The 24844-nt window shown below is 46.2% G+C and overlaps 1 protein-coding gene across 1 annotated transcript; it reads right to left on the bottom strand.

Moving 5' to 3' along the window:
• Positions 1-5362: 5362 nt before the first annotated feature.
• On the bottom strand, positions 5363-24627 carry LMOD3 (leiomodin 3). The gene is made up of 4 exons (XM_083158168.1): positions 24337-24627; positions 17002-18489; positions 15327-15403; positions 5363-5528 (listed from the first exon to the last, which is right to left on the bottom strand). Exons 1-4 carry the CDS (start codon positions 24625-24627, stop codon positions 5363-5365), a joined length of 2022 nt encoding a protein of 673 aa, XP_083014294.1.
• Positions 24628-24844: the final 217 nt, after the last annotated feature.

The raw sequence follows: 24844 nt of genomic DNA, 5'->3' as shown, positions 1-24844 counted from the left end.
AATACATCACATCCTCTGCCAAAATCGCACGGCGCCAATAAAGTACAAAACGCACAGCACACACACATCGGTACATGGAGGGGCACGTTTTACTCATGACTTGTCATGCTGGGGGGTTGTCCTGTGAAACTACACATCCCAGCATAGGGAACACTAAAACTAATAGCAAGACTGCGGTGAAGCATGATGGGACTTGGGGTCACAGCTGGAGGACCATAGTTTGGACATGCCTGCTGGAGGTCCACAGCATCTTAGCATGTTGCTTACTCTACCGTCATATTAGCTTGCGATTATCTCATAGGAATTGTTGGTAGACAGTTTGGGCAATTAACAGTCATCCAAGTGAGAGCAAGTATTTCTTCCTCCGAGCTGTACACATGGACGCCAATAAGGCGCCTGTGATGTAATTTGCTTATGGCTGCGCGATGCATGAGGGAAGATGACCGGGGGCAGTCGTTACGGAACTCCTGCGTTCGGCTCAACTCACTGACAGAGCCCTGTATTGTGCTGTGGAGTAACAATGCTTATGTTGCCTCGTCCATAGACTGCGCTGATTTTATACCTGGTGCCCATGCCTACCTAGGGAACATGTGCTCGGTCGACCATCCTTATGTGGCCAAACAGGAGGTAGGTGGGTTGCAACATGTTGGCAAAGATAAAATGCAGATTAAAGTATACTACCGCTTTCAGCAGTGTAACGGCATGTGTATTCCCAATACTGCAAACATGGGTTCCCCGACACAGTCCTGCGTATCTCAGTCTTGTTGACTTAATGGTTGTTCATATCCAGAATGCATCCTTCTCATAGATCTACCGGAGAACTTATTGGACGCTAGTTTACAGCAGACATGAACCATCGCAGATGCGCCCGTGTGCACAAGCGGAACAACATTTGGCATTACTCACCTAGCTGCTGGTCTGGGGTATTGGCCAGGGATGGAGTGTAGCGTATAGAATGGTCAGCACCTAAGACACTGATGGGTGCTGGGAGAGACGGCTAGTCTGTCTGGACTCTTCCCACAGAAGAGTTATGCTGTGTACACACTCAGGTGATTTCAGCAGATATTGCTGGCAATATGGTTGCTGAGCAACCATATTGCCAGTGATTTCATGTGCTGTGGGAGATAAATTGCCAGGAGCGCGCTCCCGCTGAGAGACCTTCATGGTCGCAGGAGCATGCTCCTCCGATTATGGCTAAAAACCACTGGTGCACTGTGCAGCACCTCTGCACCAGCGATTTCTAGTCAAAATGAGGTAGAGACAGAATAGCTTGCAATTTTCAGCCAAAATAACTGGTCGCTGATGAAAACCGTACACAGCATTATATTGCTGAGCGATTTTAAGCCAAAATCGCTCTGCGTCCAAATCGCACCGTGTGTACACAGCTTAAGTGTAGCACAAATTGCAGGAGAAGTTGTTGCTGCTGGTATGATAAAAGGTGTCTGAACAAACTGTGACTCACAGCCTGCTGTATAGCTGCAGACCAGTCAGTGTGCCCATGCTCACCCTTTCCCTACAAGGGGCATGTGAGCATCAGACTGGACCATAGAGCAGTGGAAGAAGGTGGCCTGATCTGAGGAAATATGTTTTCAGCGGGATGCGTGTGCGTCATGTGACTAGGACAGAGATGGATGCTCTATAGGACTATGAGCCATTGAAGGCAGTGTGATGCTCTGGGCAATGTTCTGTAATCCTGGGGTCCCGGGTTCAGATCAAAAGCTTCCGTTCATGGCACTAGTATTTCCCGATGGCTGTGGCATCTCGCGACAGGATAGTGCAGCTGACCACACTGCAAACATTGCTCAGAAAAGGTGTGAGGGACACAACAAAGCGTTCAAGGTGTTGTCTTGGCCTCAGATCTAAATATGTTTATGTTCCTGTAGGATGTGCTGGAAAAACAAGTCTGACCCATAATAGCCCCTCCTAGCAGTGCAGGACTTAACGGATCTAGATACCACAAGACCGATGCAGAAGTTTGCCACTGATCTGAGGGTGTGCCCATCAGCATAGACCACCCGTACACACTGGCATTATTTTAAGGACAGAATAATCATGTTCTGTCCTTCATTAGCATAACTAAGGTCACTGGAGATATCCCTAGGTCTGCGGTGCAGCGCACCAAACCCAGCATGCCTCGCTAGTGCCCGCAGGAATCCGCCATCACTTGTGCACACAGCAATGTAGGCAATATGATTTTACAAAATGCCAAATGATGCTGGCATCACTCCAGTATGTATGCAGGTTAAAGGTGCCCATACACTAGTCTGAGTTGGGCTGATTTCACCCGATCCTAATGGATCGTGCCAAGAAATCCCAAATCGAATGTTTGACATACCCCCTCGGATCTGATGACCTAAGCCGGAGGTCGGACCTGCTGCCTAGCCCTCCTCCCGGGGCGGAGGGCGGATGGCCATACGCTGCTGTGATAGATCACAGTACTGTATGGCCTTCTGTAAACTTTTAATCAAGAGTAGCCACTAGATGGCGCACCTTTCCACCTGATTAGAATATCTCAAAAGCACGGAGTTCTCGCCCTACCTTCATGTCTGCTCCCATCTACTCCTCATATACAGTAACCAGAGGCAGAACTCTGGGAGGCAATGGAGTCATCTGCCGCCGGGCTCCTGCTCCCAAGAGGGCACCTCTCCTCCCCATCAAGTTTGAATCAGTTAATTGAAAGCAGTTGATATTGCTAATGTGGCTGACTCCTCCTTCTAACAGCATTTTTGCAAGTGTCACACCCTGTATTAGATACCATGACTTTACTGGAGACAGACACCTTACTGATTGAGCTATTTGGGGGTAACAGTAAAATCACTTGCATGTGCTATAGCGCACTTGGGGGCCCATTTACCAACGAGTCTTAGGTACAATATTTAAAACTCCATGTGTATGAATGTTGCATACCTCCCAACTTCTCTGATGCGAGCGCCTGAAAAGGGGGCTGGGCATATGCAAATGAGGGCGTGGCTTATGCTAATTAGCCGCAACCTCATTTTCATACGAGAATAGACGCTGTGCACGTGCGCACAGCGTCTATTCTATTAGATTGGGGGGTCTCCCAACTGCCACCCCCCGCAGCGGGACAATGCCTGCCGCGGGTGGGACAGCGGGACAGGACCCGAAAATCGGGACTGTCCCGCTGTAATCGTGACAGTTGGGAGGTATGATGTTGCTCCCAGCTGAGTCGGACAAAACTTGGCCTGGTCTGTAAAATAGGGCATTTCAGGGTGGACACCTGGCAGTGACAATGTGATCCTACATAAGCACCCAGGCTTGTGCGCTTGTTACAGGAGTGCTGGGGGCATGTATCAAAAGATCTCATTCTATACAGATATTTATGCTCATTTACAAGAATTTGCAGTGATGTTGGGGGGGGGGGTATTTTAATAGCACCTTGTCTTCCAACTAATGCAGGGTTGCCGACCCTCCCAGAATTCCCGGGAGTCTCCCGAAAATCGGGTCCCCCTCCCGGCCCCCCGAAAGGGTGGGCAACCCTCCCGGAATCTGGGGGACCCCCATGAGCCCCCCGAATCGTGGCATGTAAATGCCGCAATCCCCGGGTCTCAGAGGAGGAGCACAATCGTGTCATTTTAGCCCCGCCCCCTCCATGGAGATCAGTAATTTAGCCTATTTCCCGTAATGGGGCGGGGCTTAATGACGTCACCGTCAAGCCCCGCCCCCGATCGGGTAAGGAAAGTCTCCTCTCCGGGCTTCTCCCGGAGAGGAGCATTTAAAAGTCGGCAACCCTGAACTAATGGGGTCCACAAATCCATATTTCTTAGTCCACCTCCCTTTCTTGGGCGACCTTGAATTTCAAGACAGCATGGCTGCCTATCCCTTCCACTTTTGGGATAGGGAAGGATACATGTGCCATCAGCGGATGGGCCCTTTTACCAAACCCAGCATCGTGTGGCTGATTCATAGTCCGGCTTTCATAATACAGTGTTGTGCGAAATTAGATTGCAATCTTACCTGCATACCTCATACAACGCCGGTAAGTCTCCTGCACCACACTCTTCTGTGGCCCCACACACTTGTCCTTTATACAAACATCTAAAAGTGATGGTCATAAAGCGCCCCCCAGCTGGTAATTATCCCAGCATGCTGGGATGTGTAGTTCATCAGCATCTGGAGTGCCATTTATTGCTCACCCCTTTCTAAAATGTGCCCACGTAGAGTGATGTGAATATCCGAGACAGCTGTGAAACAGTTGTTACAATCAAATGATATTTTATTACATTCTTTGCCATCTGCATTTAACAAAATGATATATTCATGTATAAATGGTAATAATACGGTGACCACTCAGACATCCGCTTACTTCACAATCACTTTTTAAAAAAAAAATCTGTTCAAAATTAAATTCATTATTCACTTCCCAAATATCCTGGTATCTCGGTCTTGTCAGATTTACCTTCATTCCAGATGTTACGGATCAGCGGTGCTTGGTACCAAATTACTGATGTTATCTAGAACTGCTTCATATATTTTGTAACAGAGGTTTTCCTCACTTTGCGCTGAGAGAAAATTAAATTCACTTAATCATTTGGACTTTCCTGTTATACATGGCCCAGACACCCATGTATGTGCTGTTGGAATATGTTACATATGGGCAGTTCCATTACAGAAGGGATACAATTTTGTGTCATGCAATTTCTTAAGCTGTGACTAAACATTAGTGCAGCCATTAGCTATGCCCGGCGAAGCAGCCATTTTGTGGCATTAAGCCATATTCTAATAGGAATGTTGCCATCAATGACAACATTGAGGCATTTTGGGGGTCAGATCCATATAATGAGATCACAAAATCACACTTCTGCCGTGTGATGTTATGATACCTGTATTAATTATTCATATTATGCACTTCTAATACTGTAAGCTGAGGCCACAAAATGGCTGCCTCCACCTGTATGGATGACCTTTGATCCTGTACTGTAACCTATTATCATCCCCCGCCCCTCAATATGTGAAACTTTCTCCCTCAGCCATGGTTTATGTTTCCTTGTAGTGCTACAGTTTACCTAGGACTGCTGTTATCATGAGCTGCGGAACCAAGTATTGGAGTTGGGTGTCTTTCAAGATGTCCTCCTACAAACATTACATGTGCGGTCACCCAAATGGTTTGGTGATATATATATATATATGTGGAATCTCCTTAGATAGAACCCTGCATTTCCCCCTGGAGCTTGCCTCACCCCTCATGTCTGACCTGTTCCCTGTCTCTGTCCTGTAAATGTACCACTTTTTGGCACCACCGCATACAGCGCCGTCCTATGCATTACACAATACACCCTACATGTCTTTTGTGCGCTTTGTCTGAATGGGTTACAGATACCATGTTAACAATTCATCATACAACTCATTCTTCTCTTTCAATGTGCTGTGTTGATCCCATACAACTAACTATAATCTCCCCTATTGTTTTCAGATGATCACTGGAAGCAATATTTGGACAGTCTATATACTGTAAAAATGCCTTCACATATTCAGTGCTGGTATTACTCCAGTTCTTTGGGCAGCGGTACCTGTATAAAACAAGAAGTTAGAATCAGTCAGTCGTTTCAGGTAATTATTATTGCTAGCGTTATTATCCTTTATTTATATGGCGCCATAAACTGTCTGCAGCGCCCAATCACACAGTACAACATAAATATACAAAACTAGAACACAGTGACAGTGAACACACAGTTCAAGACAGTATAGGACAAGTACAGGGTATATACACTTAGCGCATAGTTGCCTACCCTCCTGCATTCTGCAGGAGACTCCCTGAAATAATAGCAATCTCCCTCTCTCCCTCATTGGTCTAGCAATCTCCCTCATTTCACCTAGCCCACATTACACTGTTACATCATAGTTACCTCCCCTCCTGCATTCTGCAGGAGACTCCCTGACATAGCAGCAATCTCCCTCTCTCCCTCATTAGTGTAGCAATCTCCCTCATTTCACCTAGTCCACATTACACTGTTACATCATAGTTACCTCCCCTCCTGCATTCTGCAGGAGACTCCCTGAAATAACAGCAATCTCCCTCTCTCCCTCATTAGTCTAGCAATCTCCCTCATGGCACCTAGCCCACATTACACTGTTGCACCATAGTTACCTCCCCTCCTGCATTCTGCAGGAGACTCCCTGACATAGCAGCAATCTCCCTCTCTCCCTCATTAGTCTAGCAATCTCCCTCATTTCACCTAGTCCACATTACACTGTTACATTTTTTGGGGAAAAGGGAATGAGAGACAGATACATTTACATTGAATCATTTGCACCATTTCCCAGCACTTTACCAAGTATAGTAGCTCTTACTAACTGCTTTGGGGCTCATCTACATTTGGATATAAGTCATTTTACAAGATTCCTCTCAGATGTAGCAGTACACACCCACGCTTCTAGGTGCCACGTTCACAATCTCTTTTCACAATCTCTCCATATATGGAACTAGTCGCACTCTTTGGGAGGAGCATGACACGCCCCCTCAATGGGGCGCTGTGCAAAATTCTACTACCAACTATAATCTCCCTGAAACTAGTTTTCAAAAGTAGGCAAGTATGACTTAGCGGCATCAGCAAAGGACACTGGAATAAGCCACAGGGTATCCGGTTTTCACACATTGACAACAATATTTTGAATGTCATTTTGATCTGGTATTAATAAAGTTTTGGCTCTTTGACATACGATTGCCATTTAAGTTGTTTAACAGAAATTTGCTATTAGTGTTATTAGACCATGTTTAGAGCTGATTACTCCATCATCCCGCCACAGTATTTTGGATGAAGTATGGGATGTAACAGGCAAAGGCTTTATGACATATCACATGCACTCTTTAGAATTCAGGAATAAAATGTAAAATATATGGTCACTGTGCAACCCAGGCCAACTTGTGTTGACCATTGTCATCTCCACCCTTTTAACCTGTCAATGTTTTGTGCCTAACGACCTTACCTGTCGACCCTTATGTACCTTTCTCCTAATGCATGTCAACTATTTGCTGTCGACCTACTGACTGTCATCCTAAATACTGTGATCTTCTATACCACACCCCTGGGGCGTGTGGGTGGGGATCATTTGGTTGACAGTGAAAAAGTCAACAGGCCGACCACTATTGGTCGACTAGCCAAAGGTTGACATAAAAAACGGTTAACTTGGTCGACACAAGCAAAAGGTGTACATGGCAAAGGTCAAAATGGGAAAAAAGTCGACATACATTTTTTCAACAGGTCTATATATTGACAGATGTCGACAAGGACGCCGTAGTGCACTTGGCACACTGTTATATTGTGCCGCTATGCCCACTGGGATGGTAAATTATTATTATTATTATTATTATTATTATTATTATTATTATTATTAACAAGTCGGGGTTTTTTTTTTTTTTTTTTTTAAACATGAAAAACTCATGTTGACCTTTTTTTTTCCCATGTCGACGCTTTGCTTGTGTTGAAATTTTGACCATGTCTACTTAAACTGTGTTGACCTTTGGCATGTAGACCAATAGTGGTCTTCATATTTACTGTCGACCTTTTCATGGTCTACTTAGTGACTGCATCCCGGGGCGCGGTTCTCCTCCTCTCCACGTGTCAGTAGGCTCATGCGTGTCGCATGCGTAAGTCTCCGGAACATGCTACCCGCCATGTTCGGGAGACTAGTTGTACCAAAACTAATTTTACTGTGCAGCCATTTTGGCTGCAATTCTAGCAGCGGCTGCAGCGCACGACGCAGGATTCTGAAAGGGTAATTAAATAAAAATGCCTATGCCACACCCGTACAGAGCAGCTGCACATTGCATAGATTAGAATAGCTACTTCCATATTATATAGATTGTCCAGTCCTGATGAGGAATGTCTGGCTGCAATGCTTTGCATGTAGTGCTGGTTATACACATTACACAATTATCTGGCTCTGCCGATAAGTCAGCCCCTAAATGCTGCTGGTATCCAATCCGAGCGCAGGTTATTGCATCTGTCTCATGTGCTGGAAGATTTGTCATGGCCAACTGACTGATAATTGGTTACTCGGCTTCGGCTATACACTATGCAATTATTAGCCAATTATGGATTTGCTCGCATTACAATTGCACAGTGCATGCCCGTCATTAGACGCCGGAGCGTTTAGTCATTTGCAATGGGTGTGATAACAAGAGCACTTTTCTAACTTGAATTGGTACTTGTGTACTTTCACGGCTCCCATCGCATACCATCGCATGCCATATGTAGTGGCATGCTATGGGATGCGATTTTTGCAGTTTGTAAGCATTTTTTTATAAATCGCATGCGATCGCATGCTATTTTTTAACAGAAATGCATCCAAATGCATTAAAATTAGTATCAAACATGTGCAATGGCCCCCAAATGTCATTTTTGAGGCTGTACCACCCCCACTATCAACGCGAACCCGAAGCGTGTCGATCGCAGCGAGCCCGCGAGGGGCAGCGGTACGCGTCCTACGACCTTTTAATACCCCCACTATCCACGTCGGCGTGGAGTTGAGAATAGAAAGTGTGGCGAGCGCGGACACCTGTGAAGCCCGCGAGGGGACGCGTAAACCTGTGAAGGTATCCGTGTCCCCTCGCTGCGCTCGCCACACTTTCTATTCTCAACTCCACGCCGAAGTGGATAGTGGGGGTATAACAAGGTCGTAGGACGCGTACCGCCGCCCCTCGCGGGCTCGCTGCGCTCACCACGCTTCGGGTTCGCGTTGATAGTGGGGGTGGTACAGCCTCAAAATGACATTTGGGGGCCATTGAACATGTTTGATACTAATTTCAATGCATTTGGATGCATTTCTGTTAAAAATCGCATGCGATGCGATTTTTTACTATGCGATGGACATCGTGGGAGCCGTGATTGTACACAAGTACCCTTGATTTAATAATACAATAATTATTCTGAGTTTGTTTTTGATCATTAAGGAGATACAAAGGCTTCACTCTACTTAGTTACGAGGATTGTAAAAGGGGGCTGCCTTTGGCCGCGTATTCCCCCCCCCCCCCCCCCCTTCCGATCCCTGCCAGGGTCGGCATCTGTACAAAGCAGGTGATAGGCACCAGGACCGGCGCATGCACAGTATCAGCTTTGGGACTGTGCATGCGCATACCCCCAGCTTCTATGTACTGCTTCAGCTGCAGCCCATAGAAGACAAAGGGCGGTATTCAATGTGAATACCGGCGACGTGCAGCGAATCCTGTTTAGGATTCGCTGCACATTCGCTACTGCCCACCGCGTTCCGGAGCCTCACCGGCTCCAGTATTCAACGAGTCAGGGGCTCGCTGCCCCTGACTGGCGAATTTGAGCTCCTGCGGCGGACGCCGCAGGGAGCCTATGGACGGTGGCAGGCAGGGAGATGGAAGTCTCCCTGCCTGCCCCAGAACGTTTGTGGGGGGGAGGTGGGCTCCCCGGTTGCCAGGCAGCACAGGCTGCCCCCCGGGGGTGCCAGCAGGGGACCGGGTATATTCACTACACCCGATTATGCATATGTAATGATCGGGTGAAGTGAATATATGAATATCTAATGAGCGGCTCGGCTCCGGCCCCCTGCTGGCTGAAAAATATATATATATATTTTTTTTAATTAAATATATATTCATGTGCTTACAGCACATAAATAAAAATAGCATGCCCCTCCTCAGAATAAAATTCCCGATTTTTTTACACCAATTGTAAAAAACCTTGAATTGTATTCGCCATCTGGTCATTGAATAGGGGGATTCACCGTTTTAGTCAGAAATTCGCCTTACAGCACAAAATCGCCATAAAAACCTGGCGAATCAGCCTCATTGAATACCGCCCAAAGAGGCAGCCTGGAGGGAGGGAACACCTCCCAATGGGACTGCCTTGGGTGACTGGCAAGTCAGACTTCCAATAGGAAATCCCTGCCAGGCACAGTGAAGCCAGTGCAGTGCAGTCTCACAGACTGAATCTGGCTGCATGACTGGGCACAGTGACTGATTGTACCAGAAAGGGGGGGAAGGAATAAAAACCACCACTGATTTAATACAGTATGTATGAAATTAAAAGTAGTGCTAAGTAAGGGGCCCGGCCTCTAGGTACTCCCAGTAAAATGTACATAAGTAGCGATAATGCTCAATAGATGCCCAATATAATGTCCTTCAAAAAGGCCCAGTATTATTAATGCATAGTTACAATATTATAGTTACAACTGCCCTGATTACAATGGAACACTCCAGCTAATAGAACACACTATCCCTTCCAGGTAGGGAGAGTCTGTGACCATCACTGCTCTGCAAAGCAACTGGTGATCACACTCAGTAGCGCACGCAGGGGGGGTTTCTGAGTACCCAGAAACCCCCCTAGGAGTCTAAGGGACCTAGTCTGAAAGCTGAGGGTCCCCTTTTTCCAGGGGTACAAGAATTTTAAAAATCGGCCCTTGGGAACTGGAGATATCTGACTTCAAAGCAGTGGTCCCCATCTAAGCCTGTTAATTGCTCTTCCCAGTCAGATATTTCAGGTTCTGTCTGACTTAGAGTTTTTCTGAGGGTATATTCCAAAAGCTGGGACTCTCCCCCTTTGAGGGACACTAGTAGCTTGTCTCTCCTTTTCCCAAAACCAGAGATATCAGCCTTCCAGCAGCTGGTTACTGCTCCAGCTCCACACACCTGGTATGTAGTTTTATATTCTCGTTGGCAGATTGCTCTGCCTCCTGAACTCTGATCCGCTAGTCCCCAATACCATTTGGTAGGTGGGATTCTCTAGTTTTTAATTCCATTAAAATCTAAAAAATCTATTTCTGGGAACTGGAGATATCTGCAGTCAAGCAAGCTGTCCTCCCACCAGAAAAGTATGAATAATAAGCCCACTCCACTATACACCCCTCCTCTGCATATTAAACATCCTCTACCACCCTGGAAGTTATGTATCAGGGCCCCTTCATTCAGCCCAATGCCCCCTTCTCCCACCCCATCTCCCACCATCTGTGCAGTAAAGGTGTAATTAGTGGAAATTACTGATCCAGGCCCTACATGCTGAGTGGTTGATATAATACCCCTACCACCCGCGGGACATCAAAGCTTCCCCCACTCCTACCGCTGGAGGATTGGTAGGTGCCCCAATACATTGCTATGCCCAGGCAGTGGCGGATTCAGGGGGGGGGCACCCGGGCACGTGCCCCCCCTGTCATTAATTTTGTAGATGAGGACCAGAGCTTTCCAATGAGCCCAGCCCCATGTCTCTAGCCCCCCGGGAACCAGAGATATCGCCTGGTAAAGCTGTAACATTTTTTCCCCATAGGATAATATGGGACCCGTCAATTCCGACCCCAACCCGGTTCCGATGGCTGTCAGTTCCCCCCCTGGCATCATAGGAGCTTGTGATTGATGTCATTCAATTCCATATCACTGGGCCTTCAATATGATACCAGGATGGTCCATATCGGTCAATCGGTTCCAGAGATATAGCGTGTAAATCTTTTTTTTATGTTTGAAATGTAATTTCATGGCTGTTCATGTTCTTTGAGGGCAGATTACTCTGGAACCAAACGTTCCAGTTTCACTGGACCAAAATCATTCAAAGCCCACTCAAAAGTTCTTCAATATGATACTTGTCTCATGTAAATGGGTCAGTTGGTTCCAAAGATATAACCGGTTAAATTAGATAACTGGTTAAAGGGGGGGAGGGGTGGTTTTCTCTCCCCCTCACACCAGAAAATGCAGGGACTAGGCTGGTGTAAAAGGGGCCAACCTGGTAATGCATTTTCTGGTGTGAAATGGGTATTATTTCAAATAGCTGGGACCTGCAGTGCTCGGAATACAGCCAGGCTCTGCCACTGTCAGTGGCTATCACTTCTGCCTGGCGGCGGCTGTCCCCCATTTACCATGAGCATGTATTCCCCGTTGGCAATGAGCATGTAATCCCACTTGGCAACGAGCATGGAACCTCTGGCAATGAGCATGGAACCCTTGGCAATGAGCATGTAGATAAGCAGCACTTACTGTATGTAGCATAATTTTTAATAGGCATTATGATGTTTGGCATAATACATAATGGACATCATGCCGTGTAACTTAACGTGCAATGGACATTATGGTGTAAATGCCTTTGGTGGACAATGTCCCTGTTTATGAAGCGTATTGTGTATTTTGTCTTAATCTGTGTGGCATTATGTGAATTCTGGTTCAATCCGTGTGGCATTATGTGAATTTTGGCTCAATCCATGTGGCATTATGTGAATTTTGGCTCAATCCATATGGCAGGGGTTCCCAATCTTTTTCAAATCACGGCACCCTAGAGTATCCACAGGGTATCCACGGCACCCCTAGGCCCAAAAAAATAAATATGAAATTAAGTAGATTGTGTTTAAATGTGCTTCTTAGGTTCAGTTATGTGGTAAAGGGCAGGATTTGCTTCTAATTGTGCACATTTTATGATTGGCAGCCACCAGCAGTGGTTTTGTCCGTAAATAATTGACCATAAATAATTTGAGTTGGTCCTGGTCCACCAACCCGTGGCACCCCTGCAAGTGTCCCGGGGCACCCCAGGGAGCCACGGCACACAGTTTGGGAACCACTGCCATATGGCATCTTATGAATTTGGCTCAATCCATGTGGTATTATGTGAATTTTGACACAATCCATTTGGCATTATGTGAATTTTGGCTCAATCCGTGTGTTATTATGTAAATTTTGGCTCAATCCGTGTGGCATTATGTGAATTCTGGTTCAATCCATGTGGCAGTGTTTGAATTTTGGCACATTCCATTTGGCATCATGTGTAAGGGGCAAGTATAATGGGGTCTAGTATTTTGTTGCATAATGTGTAAAAGTTGTATATGGTGTTGTACACTACACTCAAGCACACGCCCCCTGTTGAGTGGCCACACCCCCTTTTCCAGAGCGCGCCTTCGGCACGCGCACAACTACATCCTTCACTTTTGTTGCCATGGTGGGCCTGCGTACTTTAAATGCCAGGGCCTATTTTTAATCCCATTGCCACCCTCTCTCTGCCGCTCTCTTAGCATGTACACTGGCACCACTAACACTGGCCCTCCCCCACCTAAACCCTCTTTTTTTATGGTGCCCCCCCTGTCATTTTATCCTGGATCCGCCCCTGTGCCCAGGGGTCTACACTGCTGTTGACGCCCCTGTATGTATGTGTGTATATATATATCTATATATATATCTATATATATATATATATATATATATATATAGATATATATATATAGATATTATTTATATACATCTGGTCTATCTATAATTCTTTAACTCTGACCCGGCATAAACTGGGTCACCTAAGTGTCCATCTCCATGCTTTGCTCCGCCCCTCTGGAAACCCCCTTCTGAAAATCCTGCGTTTGCCACTGACACTGGTGACTAGAGGCTGTGCAGGGGCTGAGAACTGGGCACTCCCCCAAAATGATTAAATCAGGGGTTGTGGAGTGAAGCCACGCCCCTGCATCCATGGTCATGAGAGGTATTGTAATACACAATTGGGTGCCTATCTGCAATCATGATAAACGATACGATGCTCATTTGTAGCTATTTAAAGGACTGTCCAGAAAGATGCCTTTAAGCACCTTCAGACTGGGGCACATTTATCAAATCTTAAGGCCCCCATACATTAGGTCGACTTGTCCTAGGGACAAATCGGACCCAATTCTCCTGCGAGACGCCCGGCAGCTCCCCGGGAAGCTCACATACAATGTGGCACTTGATGTGCCATTTTTTACATTTGATAAATCGCATAAGATTTATCACATATAAAATAAACCAGGGAGCTACCGAGCGGTGAGGAGAGGGGGGGGGGGGTGGGCGGGCACCGGCGGTGCCGGTGAGCAGCGGCAGCAGTGGGGGCTGGCAGCAGCATCTCTGGGTGCAGCGGGGGATGCCGGTGACAGTGGGGCGGGCGTCGGTGATAATCACTGTGCAGCTTGCTGGCAGCAGCGTCTCTGGGTGCAGCGGGGGATGCCAGTGACAGTGGGGCGGGCGGCGGTGATAATCCTCATGCTGTCACTCAGCGGGCGGGCAGCGGCGGCTATTACATCTTTAAAATAACATGTCAAATGACTATCCGCCTTCTGATTGGCTGAGATAGCGCACTCTCAGCCAATCAGCCGCCGGCTAATCAGCGCCCAAGTGCCGAAATCGCATGGAATCGGCCCAAAATCGCATAGTGTATGGGGGCCTTTAGAGAGAGATAGTACAGATAAATTGGTTAGGGAAATGTAGCAAATCCTGGAGAGATGACGTGGAGAGCGTTCAACCAATTACCTTCTAGCTGCCATGGTACAAGTTGTGTTTGGTAAATCACAATAAAAATTTGATTGGTCGGTTCTTTATCTCCATGTTATCTTTCCAAACTTCGATAAATCCCCCCTACGCCCTAAAAATACCAACCAATCTGCTTCAAGCGCAGCCTGTAACATTAGACCTTGTTTGGATGATTAAGCATCCACAACTTACAACTGCATTATGACCGTTCGTTGATGTGGTAAGAAGATTCGGTACTTGTGTAGTTTCACTGCGCCGGCTTACGTCGTCAGCGTAGCGTTCCTGTCAGAATCAGCGTAGTGTTCCTGCGGCCAGCGTAGTTAGCGTCCCTGGCTACGTTATCTGGCTGCCGTGAAACTACACAAGTAACTACCGTACTGTTGCCGGGAACTGCATCTCTCTCCCTGGCAAGCGTACTCAGCGCCTCTCTCACACCGCCAGTGCCAGCATGATGCCCTCTCTTTGGCAGAGAGGGGATCATGCTGGCGCCGGAGGAGATGCAATCCATCTGTTTGACACGCAGGAGCGTCTCCAGCTCCAGCAATGACACGCTCCATAGTTGACAGGTAAAAGATAGACCATTTCTCCAGAGATGGTCCCTTCTGAGACTCTCCTGGTTTGGTAGGATTAACACAGTGAAAATGAACATCCTTCCCAAAGTATTCTATCTTTTACAGACTCTACCGATTTCAATTCCTAACTCCTACTCAAATCTCTACAGAGTCTAATAGGGAAATTTATCTGGGGAACCGGTAAAGCCCGTCTCTCCCAAGCGACTTTAGTTAATAGCAGAACTAGAGGAGGACTACAACTCCCTCAGTTCTTAAATTACTACTATGCAATACACGGAGCAAGAATAGTAGAGATGTCTAGAACCTCCTCTACTAATCAGTGGATTAACATCTTAAACCATGCAACTGTGCTACCATCACATATACTTCCCTGGACCGCCACCATGTCCCGACCGCCACACCCCACATTGAGCCCCACTTTGAAGTGCTGGCAAAAGCTTAAACACCATACACTACTAAGTCCTGGACTCTCCCTTCCCACAGCCCTTTTCGGTAATCCGGACTTCCCTACTGGCCTCACCTCCCCTTACCTGACGACCTGGTCCGTAGCTGGAATCTCCCGCATCTCCCATTTCCTGTCCAACTCAGGCCTTCGTTCCTTCACCGACTTCCAACAGACATATTCCACACCTGCAAGATCATTCTGGGCATTCCTACAATTCCGACATTATATCCAATCTTCCCATACCTCTCCATTTAGAGGGACCCCAACCTGATTCGAACAAATATGATGACATTCCACCTAAACACCTCGTATCTATAATTTACCAAATATGCTCGGAAGCTCTGTTGCCTGAACTACCCCCCTTTGTTAAGGCATGGCAGTCTGAGTTAACAACTATCATACCAGACGACCAGTGGCCTACCATATTCCAATATACGTTTGCCAGCTCGTCCTCGACTCAGATCCTTGAGACCCAATACAAGATCCTCTCAAGGTGGTACAGATGTCCGGTACATGTACATTGGATGTTCCCTACTATTCCTGACACATGTTGGTGATGTCAACGATTAGAAGACTATCCATACAAATTACTGGTAATCCCTTACCACACACCCCAGAATTTTGGTTGCTCAACTGCATGGAGATCCCTATCTCAATGTTTCAGAAATCCCTTCTCCGACACTTAATGAACGCTGCAAGAGCAACTATACCCTGTTTCTGGAGAACCCAAACACGGCCCCCAATCTCTCACTGGTTCCTAAGGATAGATCGCTACATGCTTATGGAAGACCTCACATCTTCCTCTTCCTCCAAACTACCCTCTAATACATTTACCACCACCTGGTCTCCCTGGCTAAACTTTAAAGAAAGCCATAGTAATCCTTCACTGATGCCTGCCCCACAACCATGAAATGGTGCTGGTTGGAATCTACCTCACTCTGCTATTCCCGCTTCCCTATCTTCTCTTTCTCTCTCTACTTCCTTCTATCACTACATTATTTTCCTGTTTAACGCTTTTACACTAAAATGTGTTATTTTCTTCAGTTGAAAACGTTAATACATGTATTTGTTAACAACTAAAATATGGACTGCATGCTATTTTAATCTGACACTCTTTGAACTCTTTGTAGTCCCAATGAAAATGAAAATGTTTATACTACAAAAAGATAGACCATGATTAAGGCCGAGCGGTACAAGAGGTCAACAGGTTCAAACGGTCGACATAACAATGGTCAACACACATATGGTCGACACAATTTTTTGGGGGAGTTTTGCATGTTTTTTAACTTTTACCATTCACGTGGACTATGATTTGGAATAGTAACCTGTGGCCGGCGCAGCAGTATTGCAGTGAGTCACCTTGCAGGAAGCATGCTGAGTGAAGCGAGCCCCCAAGGGTACAGGATTACACTAATTGTGGTCACATAAAACAAATGAAATGACACCCAAAGAGTTGCATCAACCACAATTTTGTGTCAACCGTTCAAGGTCAAGTTGACCTTTTGATCTTGTCGGCTTTTTATACCTATCGACCTAACCCACTGTCTACAGTATCTTTTAACTATTGACTTTTTGACCCTGTTGACCAAACTGGGTCGACCAAATGACTGTCTATGTAGTTACTGTAGATCTTTTATGCCTCACCCAATTAAACAATGAAAATGCTCAAAGTTTTTTTATACCGCTGAAATATAGACCTATAGCACATAATTATATATATATATATATATATATATATATACACACACGCACAATCTCACCGCTTTAAGATAGGCCACGTTACTCTTCTGAATATCTTTTAAAAGCACATCTCTTGGCGTCAGGTCAACCCGAGGAGGTGGGCGAGATCTTGGCACTGGTTTCAGGGTTTTTATTACGTCCTTCAGATTGGCTTTCTCCGACAGCTCTGAACTCTGAGATGTGCTTGACTTAGGAGTAGCTCTCTTCAGTTGTATCATATCTCGCAAGCTGGTTCTATCTGTCTCTTCCCTTAACTTTTGAGCCGTGGATTTAGTTTGAAACTTTTTGAGCTTCACTGCTTGGAAAGGTGGAGGCTCAGGATCAGAAATGTTTTGCAAGCTGGGCGCTGGTTTATTCTGTTTACTTTTTCTGAGCGGCACCACAGGGATTTTAGGTTCCTCAGTAATTGTTGGCATTCTGGAGTTTGTTGGAGGTGGAGGTGCGGGCACGGGTTGGTTTAACATTGCCCAAAGCTCCGGAGGAATGCCATAATCTAGGCCATTCTCCAGCATTGTCATAATCTCTTCTTGATCTTTGACCTGCTGCTGTTTTTGTTCCTCTTTCCTTTTTTGTCTTTGCTTATCCAGGTTTCGAGTAAGCAAATTAGTGACAACCATTCTCGGGCCAGGCAGCTCGAAATGGTAGCCCATTTTCAGCAATGTGTTATTGGCCTTCAGAAGCCTTGCGATCTCCATCTCGGCGTGGTGGCCCAACATGTGTCTTTGATTGTGGAACCTTAGCTCGGTCAAATGCTCGTTAAACTGCAGGCACCGTATAATGGCCACAATCCCCTTGCCAGTGATAAAGTTTGACTCAATGTTTAAAGTGGCGATACTTCTATTTTCACGTAACATGTTGGCCAAGGCGAAGGCAATGTTCTCGTCAACTCCGACATTGGCCATGCTGAAAGTCTTTACGTGTTTGTTTTTCTTCATGCAGTTTACAAAGTCAACCAGCATTTCTTTTGGAATATTCTCAATGTTGTTTAAGTTGACTTCAGTCATGTCTGGACGGTTTTCTCGTATGGCCTGCAGTGTTCTGTCCAAGTTGGTCTGATTGCCAGAAGGCCTGGCCGTCATTTTAATGAAACTAGAGTCTACTGCTAATTTCTTCGGTATGTTTAATTTGGAGATCTTCTCTTCAGGCTTTTTGTCTTCATTTTTTTCAGTGGAATCTGGAACGTCTGTATTGATTGGAGCGCTTTTGTTTTCCTGTTCTATCTCAGTCTCTTTCTCTTCGACCTCCATCACATCTCCGTTCTGTTGGGATATTGGCTGGATCTCATTTTCTGGATCAAGGTCCCCATTTTTTATTTTTTCCGATTCCTCTTCTGTTTCCAAACTTTGGTTTGTCTCCGTTTCCTCTTGTAGATCACCTGTTCCTTTCAAGCTGTCTGTGTCACAATCTTCTTCCAATATGTCTTTTTTAATCTCTTCTACCGTTGGTTGCTCAACTACGACTTCACTCGGACAATCTGACTTCTCGTTCTCTGCTGTGGCAGTTGTTCTCTAATGGTGATAAATGACATAAGAATTCATAATGATAATCAAATCAAACTAGAACAAATCAAGGACTGACAAAAAATTATAGTGTGTACAGTATATAGACTGACTTATCTATGATAGGATCCCATGGGTCCTAGAGCCCGCCTCACACTGTACATCCATTACATATACTTAACATGCAGTGAAGAAATAACTGCAAAAAAAAAAATACATGTTGCAAAAAAAATGTGCGAAAAGTTGGATTCTGCACTAAACAAAGATTTTGGCAAAGTCTTTTGAAATGAAAATCTTCTAGTGTGTACAGGCCTTAATAGTCTAATACAAATAGTAGTCAAAATCAGTAGTGGATTTTTGGTCGGGTGCCGGACGGCTCCCCAACAGTTGGGAATCCGACAGTCATTACTCTAAAGTCGGAATCCCGACTGCTCCCTCGTGGGGGTCCACGACTCCCATAGAGGGAGAATAAAATAAGTGCCCGCAGCGTTGCGAGCGCAGCAAGCCCGCAAGGGGCTTCATTGCGCTCCCCCCGCTGTGCAGTCAGGATTCCGACGTCTGAGTAATGACTGTCGGAATCCCGACTGTCGGTGTATTATACCACACCCTTTTGGTCACAGAATGCAGCAGCGTGCCCCTATACACAGCCACTATCTAGAGCACAGCCACTTCTGAGTCTGGACACAGAACAGCCAATACAGCAGAATATAGCACATCATTCAGTAGCGTGCAGTGTGCCCCTACAGATACTATACACTATGGGCATGATTCAGACCAACCCGACCTGGTACAGGGACCGATGTCTGTGCATACGTATCATCAAAAATACGCATGTGCCGAGGAGTTCGCCGGGGGGGGGGGGGGTGGTGGCGGCGGCGGCGGCCAGCGTTTCCTGGGCCTTCCCACAAAAATGGGGGGTGCACCCAGAAAAATGCTGGGCGTCCCCATGCGAATCCAGGCATGGTGAAGCCTGCACAGGGTGGCTGACATCAGATTAGACTTTTATCTGCGAGTGGGTGAAAAATAATTCGGTGATCGGCAACCATTGAAGGATTTTTCGCTCGGTAAACAACGAATTTAGGCTGCTTACTGAGCCATGCTGAATCACCCCCTATATACAGTCACTATACAGCACTTCTGAGTCTCTGGACACAGCACAGCCAGTAAAGCAGAGTATAGCGCAGCATGCAGGAGAATCTGACATCGGGAAGATGATAGCAGTGGGATCCGAGTCTGGGATCCTCTGTGTTCAGCGCGGTCATCTATAATGCATACTGGCCTACTATCACGGAATGGCCGGGAGGTTCCCGAAAAATTGTGTAGTTGTTCGATACTCTCCCGATTTGAGAATTCTCTCATTAGCGACCCGGCTGAATTAGGCCCTATATTGTATATTGTATTTATTGCAGCAATTATCCATTACTGACTATATATTTTACAGCTGTTTCTTACATACGATGGAGCTCTGCTCGATACACACCGTGGGCCTGATTTTGAGGTCGATAATCATTAGGTTGCCACCACTAGGTCGACATAGGTTAGGTCATCAGGGTCATTAGGAGACATGCATTAGGTCAACATGGGGAAGATCGACAGTCAAAATGTCGACTTTTTTTTACTTTTTGTCCCGAATGTCGACACTGTGTCCCCTTGCATGGCTTGCTGTGCTCGCCATGCTTCAGGCACAGTGCCTCGCTATGCTCGGCGCACTATTTTATTCTCCCACTATGACCTAGTGGATGGAAATACTGCCTGTCGGCACATGTCGACTCAAAAAAAATAAACGGGAAAAAACACTATTTTGACCTTTTGACTGTCGACCTTTCCCATGTCGACCTTCCTGCATGTCAGCCTTCAGTATTGTCGACCTAATGGTGTTGACTGTTGACCTAATGCTTATCGACTCAATGCCTGTAGGCCTAGTGACCTTATCTCTTTAGAGGTGGGAGTAAAACAAAAAATAGAAAGTAACTTTCTACCTGGGCAAAACCATGTTGCACTGCAGGGAAGAATGGGGAGGGGGGGGGGGGGGGGGGGGGGTTATATATAAATATGACAGTGAGGTTAAGATTTGGGCAGGGTGCACTGCACACTTAAATATAATTTGCAGTGTAAAATAAAACTGTGCAGCATGTGTGGTCTACATACAAAAGCAAATTGTTTTTATTTACCCTGCATGCAAAAGTAATATTTGCATCTCTTCCATTGCAACATGGTTTGCCCAAGTGCAAAGTTACTTTGTTTTGCCTTACTCCCCCCTCAGAACCTGGCCCTGTATGTATGTATGTATGGACGTAAGCAGGGCCGGATTAATAATGGACCTGATGGAGCTACAGCTCCAGGCCCACTCTCCAAATAGGCCCATTTTGTAGCTGAGGGTCAGGGCTTTCCAGCGAGCCCAGCCCCACGTCGCTAGCCCCCCGGGAACCGGAGATACCGCCAGGCAAACATGGAATGTTTTCCCCATAGGATAACATGGGACCCACTAATTCTGACCTCCACCCGGTTCCAACGGCTGCCAGTTCCCCCTCCGGCATCACAGAAGCTCGAGGTTGATCTCAGTCGAACCCAAATAGCTGGGCCTTCATTCTGATACCTGGTCCATATGGGTTCATTGGTTCTAGAGATTTTGCGGGTAAATCAATTTTTTTTTTTTCATTTCTGAAATGTAATTTCATGGCTGTTCATGTTGTTTGAGGACAGATTTCTCTGGAACCAAACGGCCCAGTTTCACAGGACCAAAATCATTCGAAGCCTACATGTAAATGGGTCAGTTGGTTCCGAAGATATAGCTGGTTGTTTAAAGGGGACGGGGGTGGTTTTCTCTCCCCCTCACATCAGAAAATGCAGGGACTAGGTTGGTGTAAAAGGGGCCAGTCCGGGAATGTCCCTGCATGATCCTGGGACCATATTCCTGTGTAAGTCCCTGCATTTTCTGCTGTTAAAGGGGTATTATTTCAAATAGCCGGGACATACAGTGCTCTAAATACAGCCGGGCAACCCCCTGCTCTCTACCCGGCTGTCATTTTTGCCTGGTGGCGGCTGTCCCCCAGTTCCCACGAGCATGTAATCCCACATGGCAACGAGCATGGAACCCCTGGCAATGAAGATGTAGGTAAGCAGCACTTATGTAGCATAATTTTTAATAGGCATTATGGTGTTTGGCATAATACGTAATGGAGATTGTGGTGTGTGACTTAACATGTAATTGGCATTATGGTGTAAATTTTTAATGCGCGCCTTTGGCGCGCAATGCCCCTGTTTATGAAGCATATTTTGCATTATTGCTCAATCTGTTTGGTATAGTGCAGGCATGTCCAAACTATGGCCCTCCAGCTGTTGTGAAACTATAAGTCCCATCATGCATTGCCACAGTTTTATTATTAGGGAATGCTAAAACTATGTCAAGGGCATGCTGGGACGTGTATTTTCACAACAGCTGGACATACCTGGTATAGTGTGTATTTTGGCCCAATCCATGTGGCAAAATGTGAATTTTGCCTTAATCTGTGTGGCATAACGTGAATTTTGACTCAATCTGTGTGCCATAGTGTGAATTTTTGCTCATTCCATGTGGCATAATGTGTAAGAGGCAAGTACAGTATGAGGGAGTTACTATTGTGTTGCATGAGTGGTAAATTTAAGTGACCACATAAAAGGTGCTGAAATGTTGTCTACCAAGTTTCTGGAGTGCGGCCTCACCTCACAAGTATCTTAGGACATCGGCATCCTGCGGGTGCGCCTTTTGGAGTTCACCCACCAATATATCTCCCTGCATTTTTCTTATGCCAGCCCCCTGCCCTTTCCAGGCAAATAGAATTAGTTGAAAGTATTTACACAAATAGAGACACACCCATGAGCAGACCACCCAACCAGAACACTGGTCTCGCCCCCACATTATTAGGTGCTGGCCACAACCCCTATTATTGTGCATAATAGGCCCTTGATCATTTTCAGCTCCAGGCCCATTTAGACCTTAATCTGGCTCTGGACGTAAGTATGCGGATTTATCAGACTTTCTAAAGAGTGGGTAAGTGCAGACCATAGCAACCAATCAGATTATAGACTTGCTATAATATCCCTTTAATTGAGAAGACTTATGAATTATTGTTCTGTGGATTGCTAAATTCCATCCTGCATTCACCTGGCTTTAATCAGCCACAGAACCTGTATAAATCATAGGTCTTCCGCATTAAAGGGATACTAACAAGTTTAATAATAGCTAACATTTATATAGCATACCCTCCAACGGAATACATACAAAATCCCGGCGGTCGGAATCCCGGTGTTCAAAATCCCGACGCCGAGATCCCGACCGCTGAAATACCAACAAGGGGGGACGTGGATCGCGCCCCCCCCCCCTCCCTTGCGGGCTCGCTGCGCTCACCACGCAGCGGGCCCGGTGCCTCGCTACGCTCGGCAAATTAATTTGTTCTCCCTCTATGGGTGTTGTGGACACCCAAGGAGGGAGAAAGTGTCAGGATTTCGGCGGTCGGGATTTTGAACGCCGGGATTCCGGCGTCGGGATTATAACTGCATCCCCCTCCAACATGACCCATTCCATTAGGTACAAAATGCTCTATTCCAGGACTTCCCTCTGACTTATATAATTGCCATCAACTGTGTTGACACACCTTTCTTATAAAGGAACTAGTTCAACACAGCTGATGGCAATCATAAATGAAGAGGTCCAGGAACAGATAATTTTCTTCCTAATGGAGAGGGTCATGTTGGAGGGTATGATATAGATATCTATTTATTATCAGTTTCTTATATAGCGCACACATATTCCGCAGCGCTTTACAGAGAATATTTGAACATTCACATCAGTCACTGCCCCAGTGGAACAATCTATATTACCTACCACATGTACACGCACACATAGACATTCTAGGGTTAATTTCTGTTGGAATCTAACTCAGGGCATACTTGCCTACCTGACCCTCTCCTTTAGGGAGAAAATGCTCTGTTCCTGGACTTCCCTGGTAATGTATGATTTCCATCACCTGTGGTGAAACACGTTTCTTATTAATGACCTAGCTCCCGACAGGTTATGCCAATCATACATTACCAGGGAAGTCCAGGAACAGAGCATTTTTTCCCCGAATGAGAGGGTCAGGTAGGCAACCCTGAACTACCTGTATATTTTTGGATTGTGGGAGGAAACCCAGGCAAGCATGTAAAATATACAAACTAACTCCACACAGTTAGAGCCATGGTGGGAATGGAACTCATGACCTCAGCACTGTGAGGCATTAATGCTAACCATTACACCATCCATACTGCCCAACTATAATGTTAGGTAGAATCTAATTGGTGCTAGGCAACACCTTAATTTGTGGTTTTTAGAGAGTTAGCTAAACCTTCCCACAGTCCACATTGTAGCCATAGATCTCATTAATATGCATGTGTGCATTAGCCCCACCCTAACTCTTCCCATGGCCACTCCCACCAGCGGATGGATGCGCAAAGTGACAGAGAGGAGACAGATAGCGAGCACATAATGAAAAGGTTGTGTCTAGATCCACTTCTGTTTCTTGACCAGGATGTGACGTTAGATGAGGGCGGAAGTTGTTAGATGCCCTCACAGCGGTTTTTTATTTTATCTGTCATTTATGTCGGTGTAGGTTATTTTATTTTATTTCAGCTGGATTGTACCCTCGCAGGTTCGCTTTGCTCACCACGCTTCGGGCACAGATTTATATCCCCCCTGCAGTTATACATGGATCCAGTGCATGATGGGAAAAATCAAGAAACAAAGGTGGATCTAGCCACAACCATAATGAAAATGCGCCAGTACATAAACCCAATAGTACATAACCCAGTTTTAGTTCCATCCTCTGTGCAATGAGTTACCTCGGATGGTAGTAGTGTAACGGGAACCCTCTCCTCCTCCACCATACGCTTGGATTCCTTTTCCCAGTGCAGATAGCCAATGAGGGATCTGTGGTCAAACTGTCCCGTTGGCGGTTTTTCTGTCTGGTCTCTTTGTATCATTCCCACAGGTACTTTGGGATCCGGTGCCAGCACCTCCATCTCGCTCTGGAGCTCCTTCAGCTCTTCCGGAGACAGATTGGCCAGAATCTCATCTTCATCAATATCCTCAAACAGTTCCTCCGAGTCTGAGTCTTGGCTGTGTTGGGACATGGTCGTTAGTTTGTGCTGTCCGCACTGAGCAGCAGAGAAGCGGGTGGCTATGGAGAAGCGTCCTGTGCTCTGAGAGGACCCTCCAGCACCTGCGGCTCAGCCGACAGTCACTCCAGCTGAGGCCAGAGCTATATTAAGCTGTGCAAGGGCTTCATAGGGAATTTATGACCGTGCTGCCATGCTCTGTTTTCAGCAACTGGTGTCAGCTGTGGAAACG

The sequence above is a fragment of the Crinia signifera genome, chromosome 8 (assembly GCF_055691185.1).
Source record: "Crinia signifera chromosome 8, ASM5569118v1, whole genome shotgun sequence".
Classification (NCBI taxonomy): domain Eukaryota; kingdom Metazoa; phylum Chordata; class Amphibia; order Anura; family Myobatrachidae; genus Crinia; species Crinia signifera.
This window is presented reverse-complemented; position numbering and strand designations above follow the sequence as displayed.

Excerpts from the sequence above, each read along its gene's own strand:
- LMOD3 (XM_083158168.1), bottom strand. The coding sequence starts at position 24,627 with ATGTCCCAACACAGCCAAGACTCAGACTCGGAGGAACTGTTTGAGGAT. Across the intron at positions 18,490-24,336 it reads TTACACTACTACCATCCGAG|AGAACAACTGCCACAGCAGA; the intron begins GTAACTCATTGC and ends TATCACCATTAG. Across the intron at positions 5,529-15,326 it reads GCTACGGACCAGGTCGTCAG|GTACCGCTGCCCAAAGAACT; the intron begins GTAAGGGGAGGT and ends TGTTTTATACAG.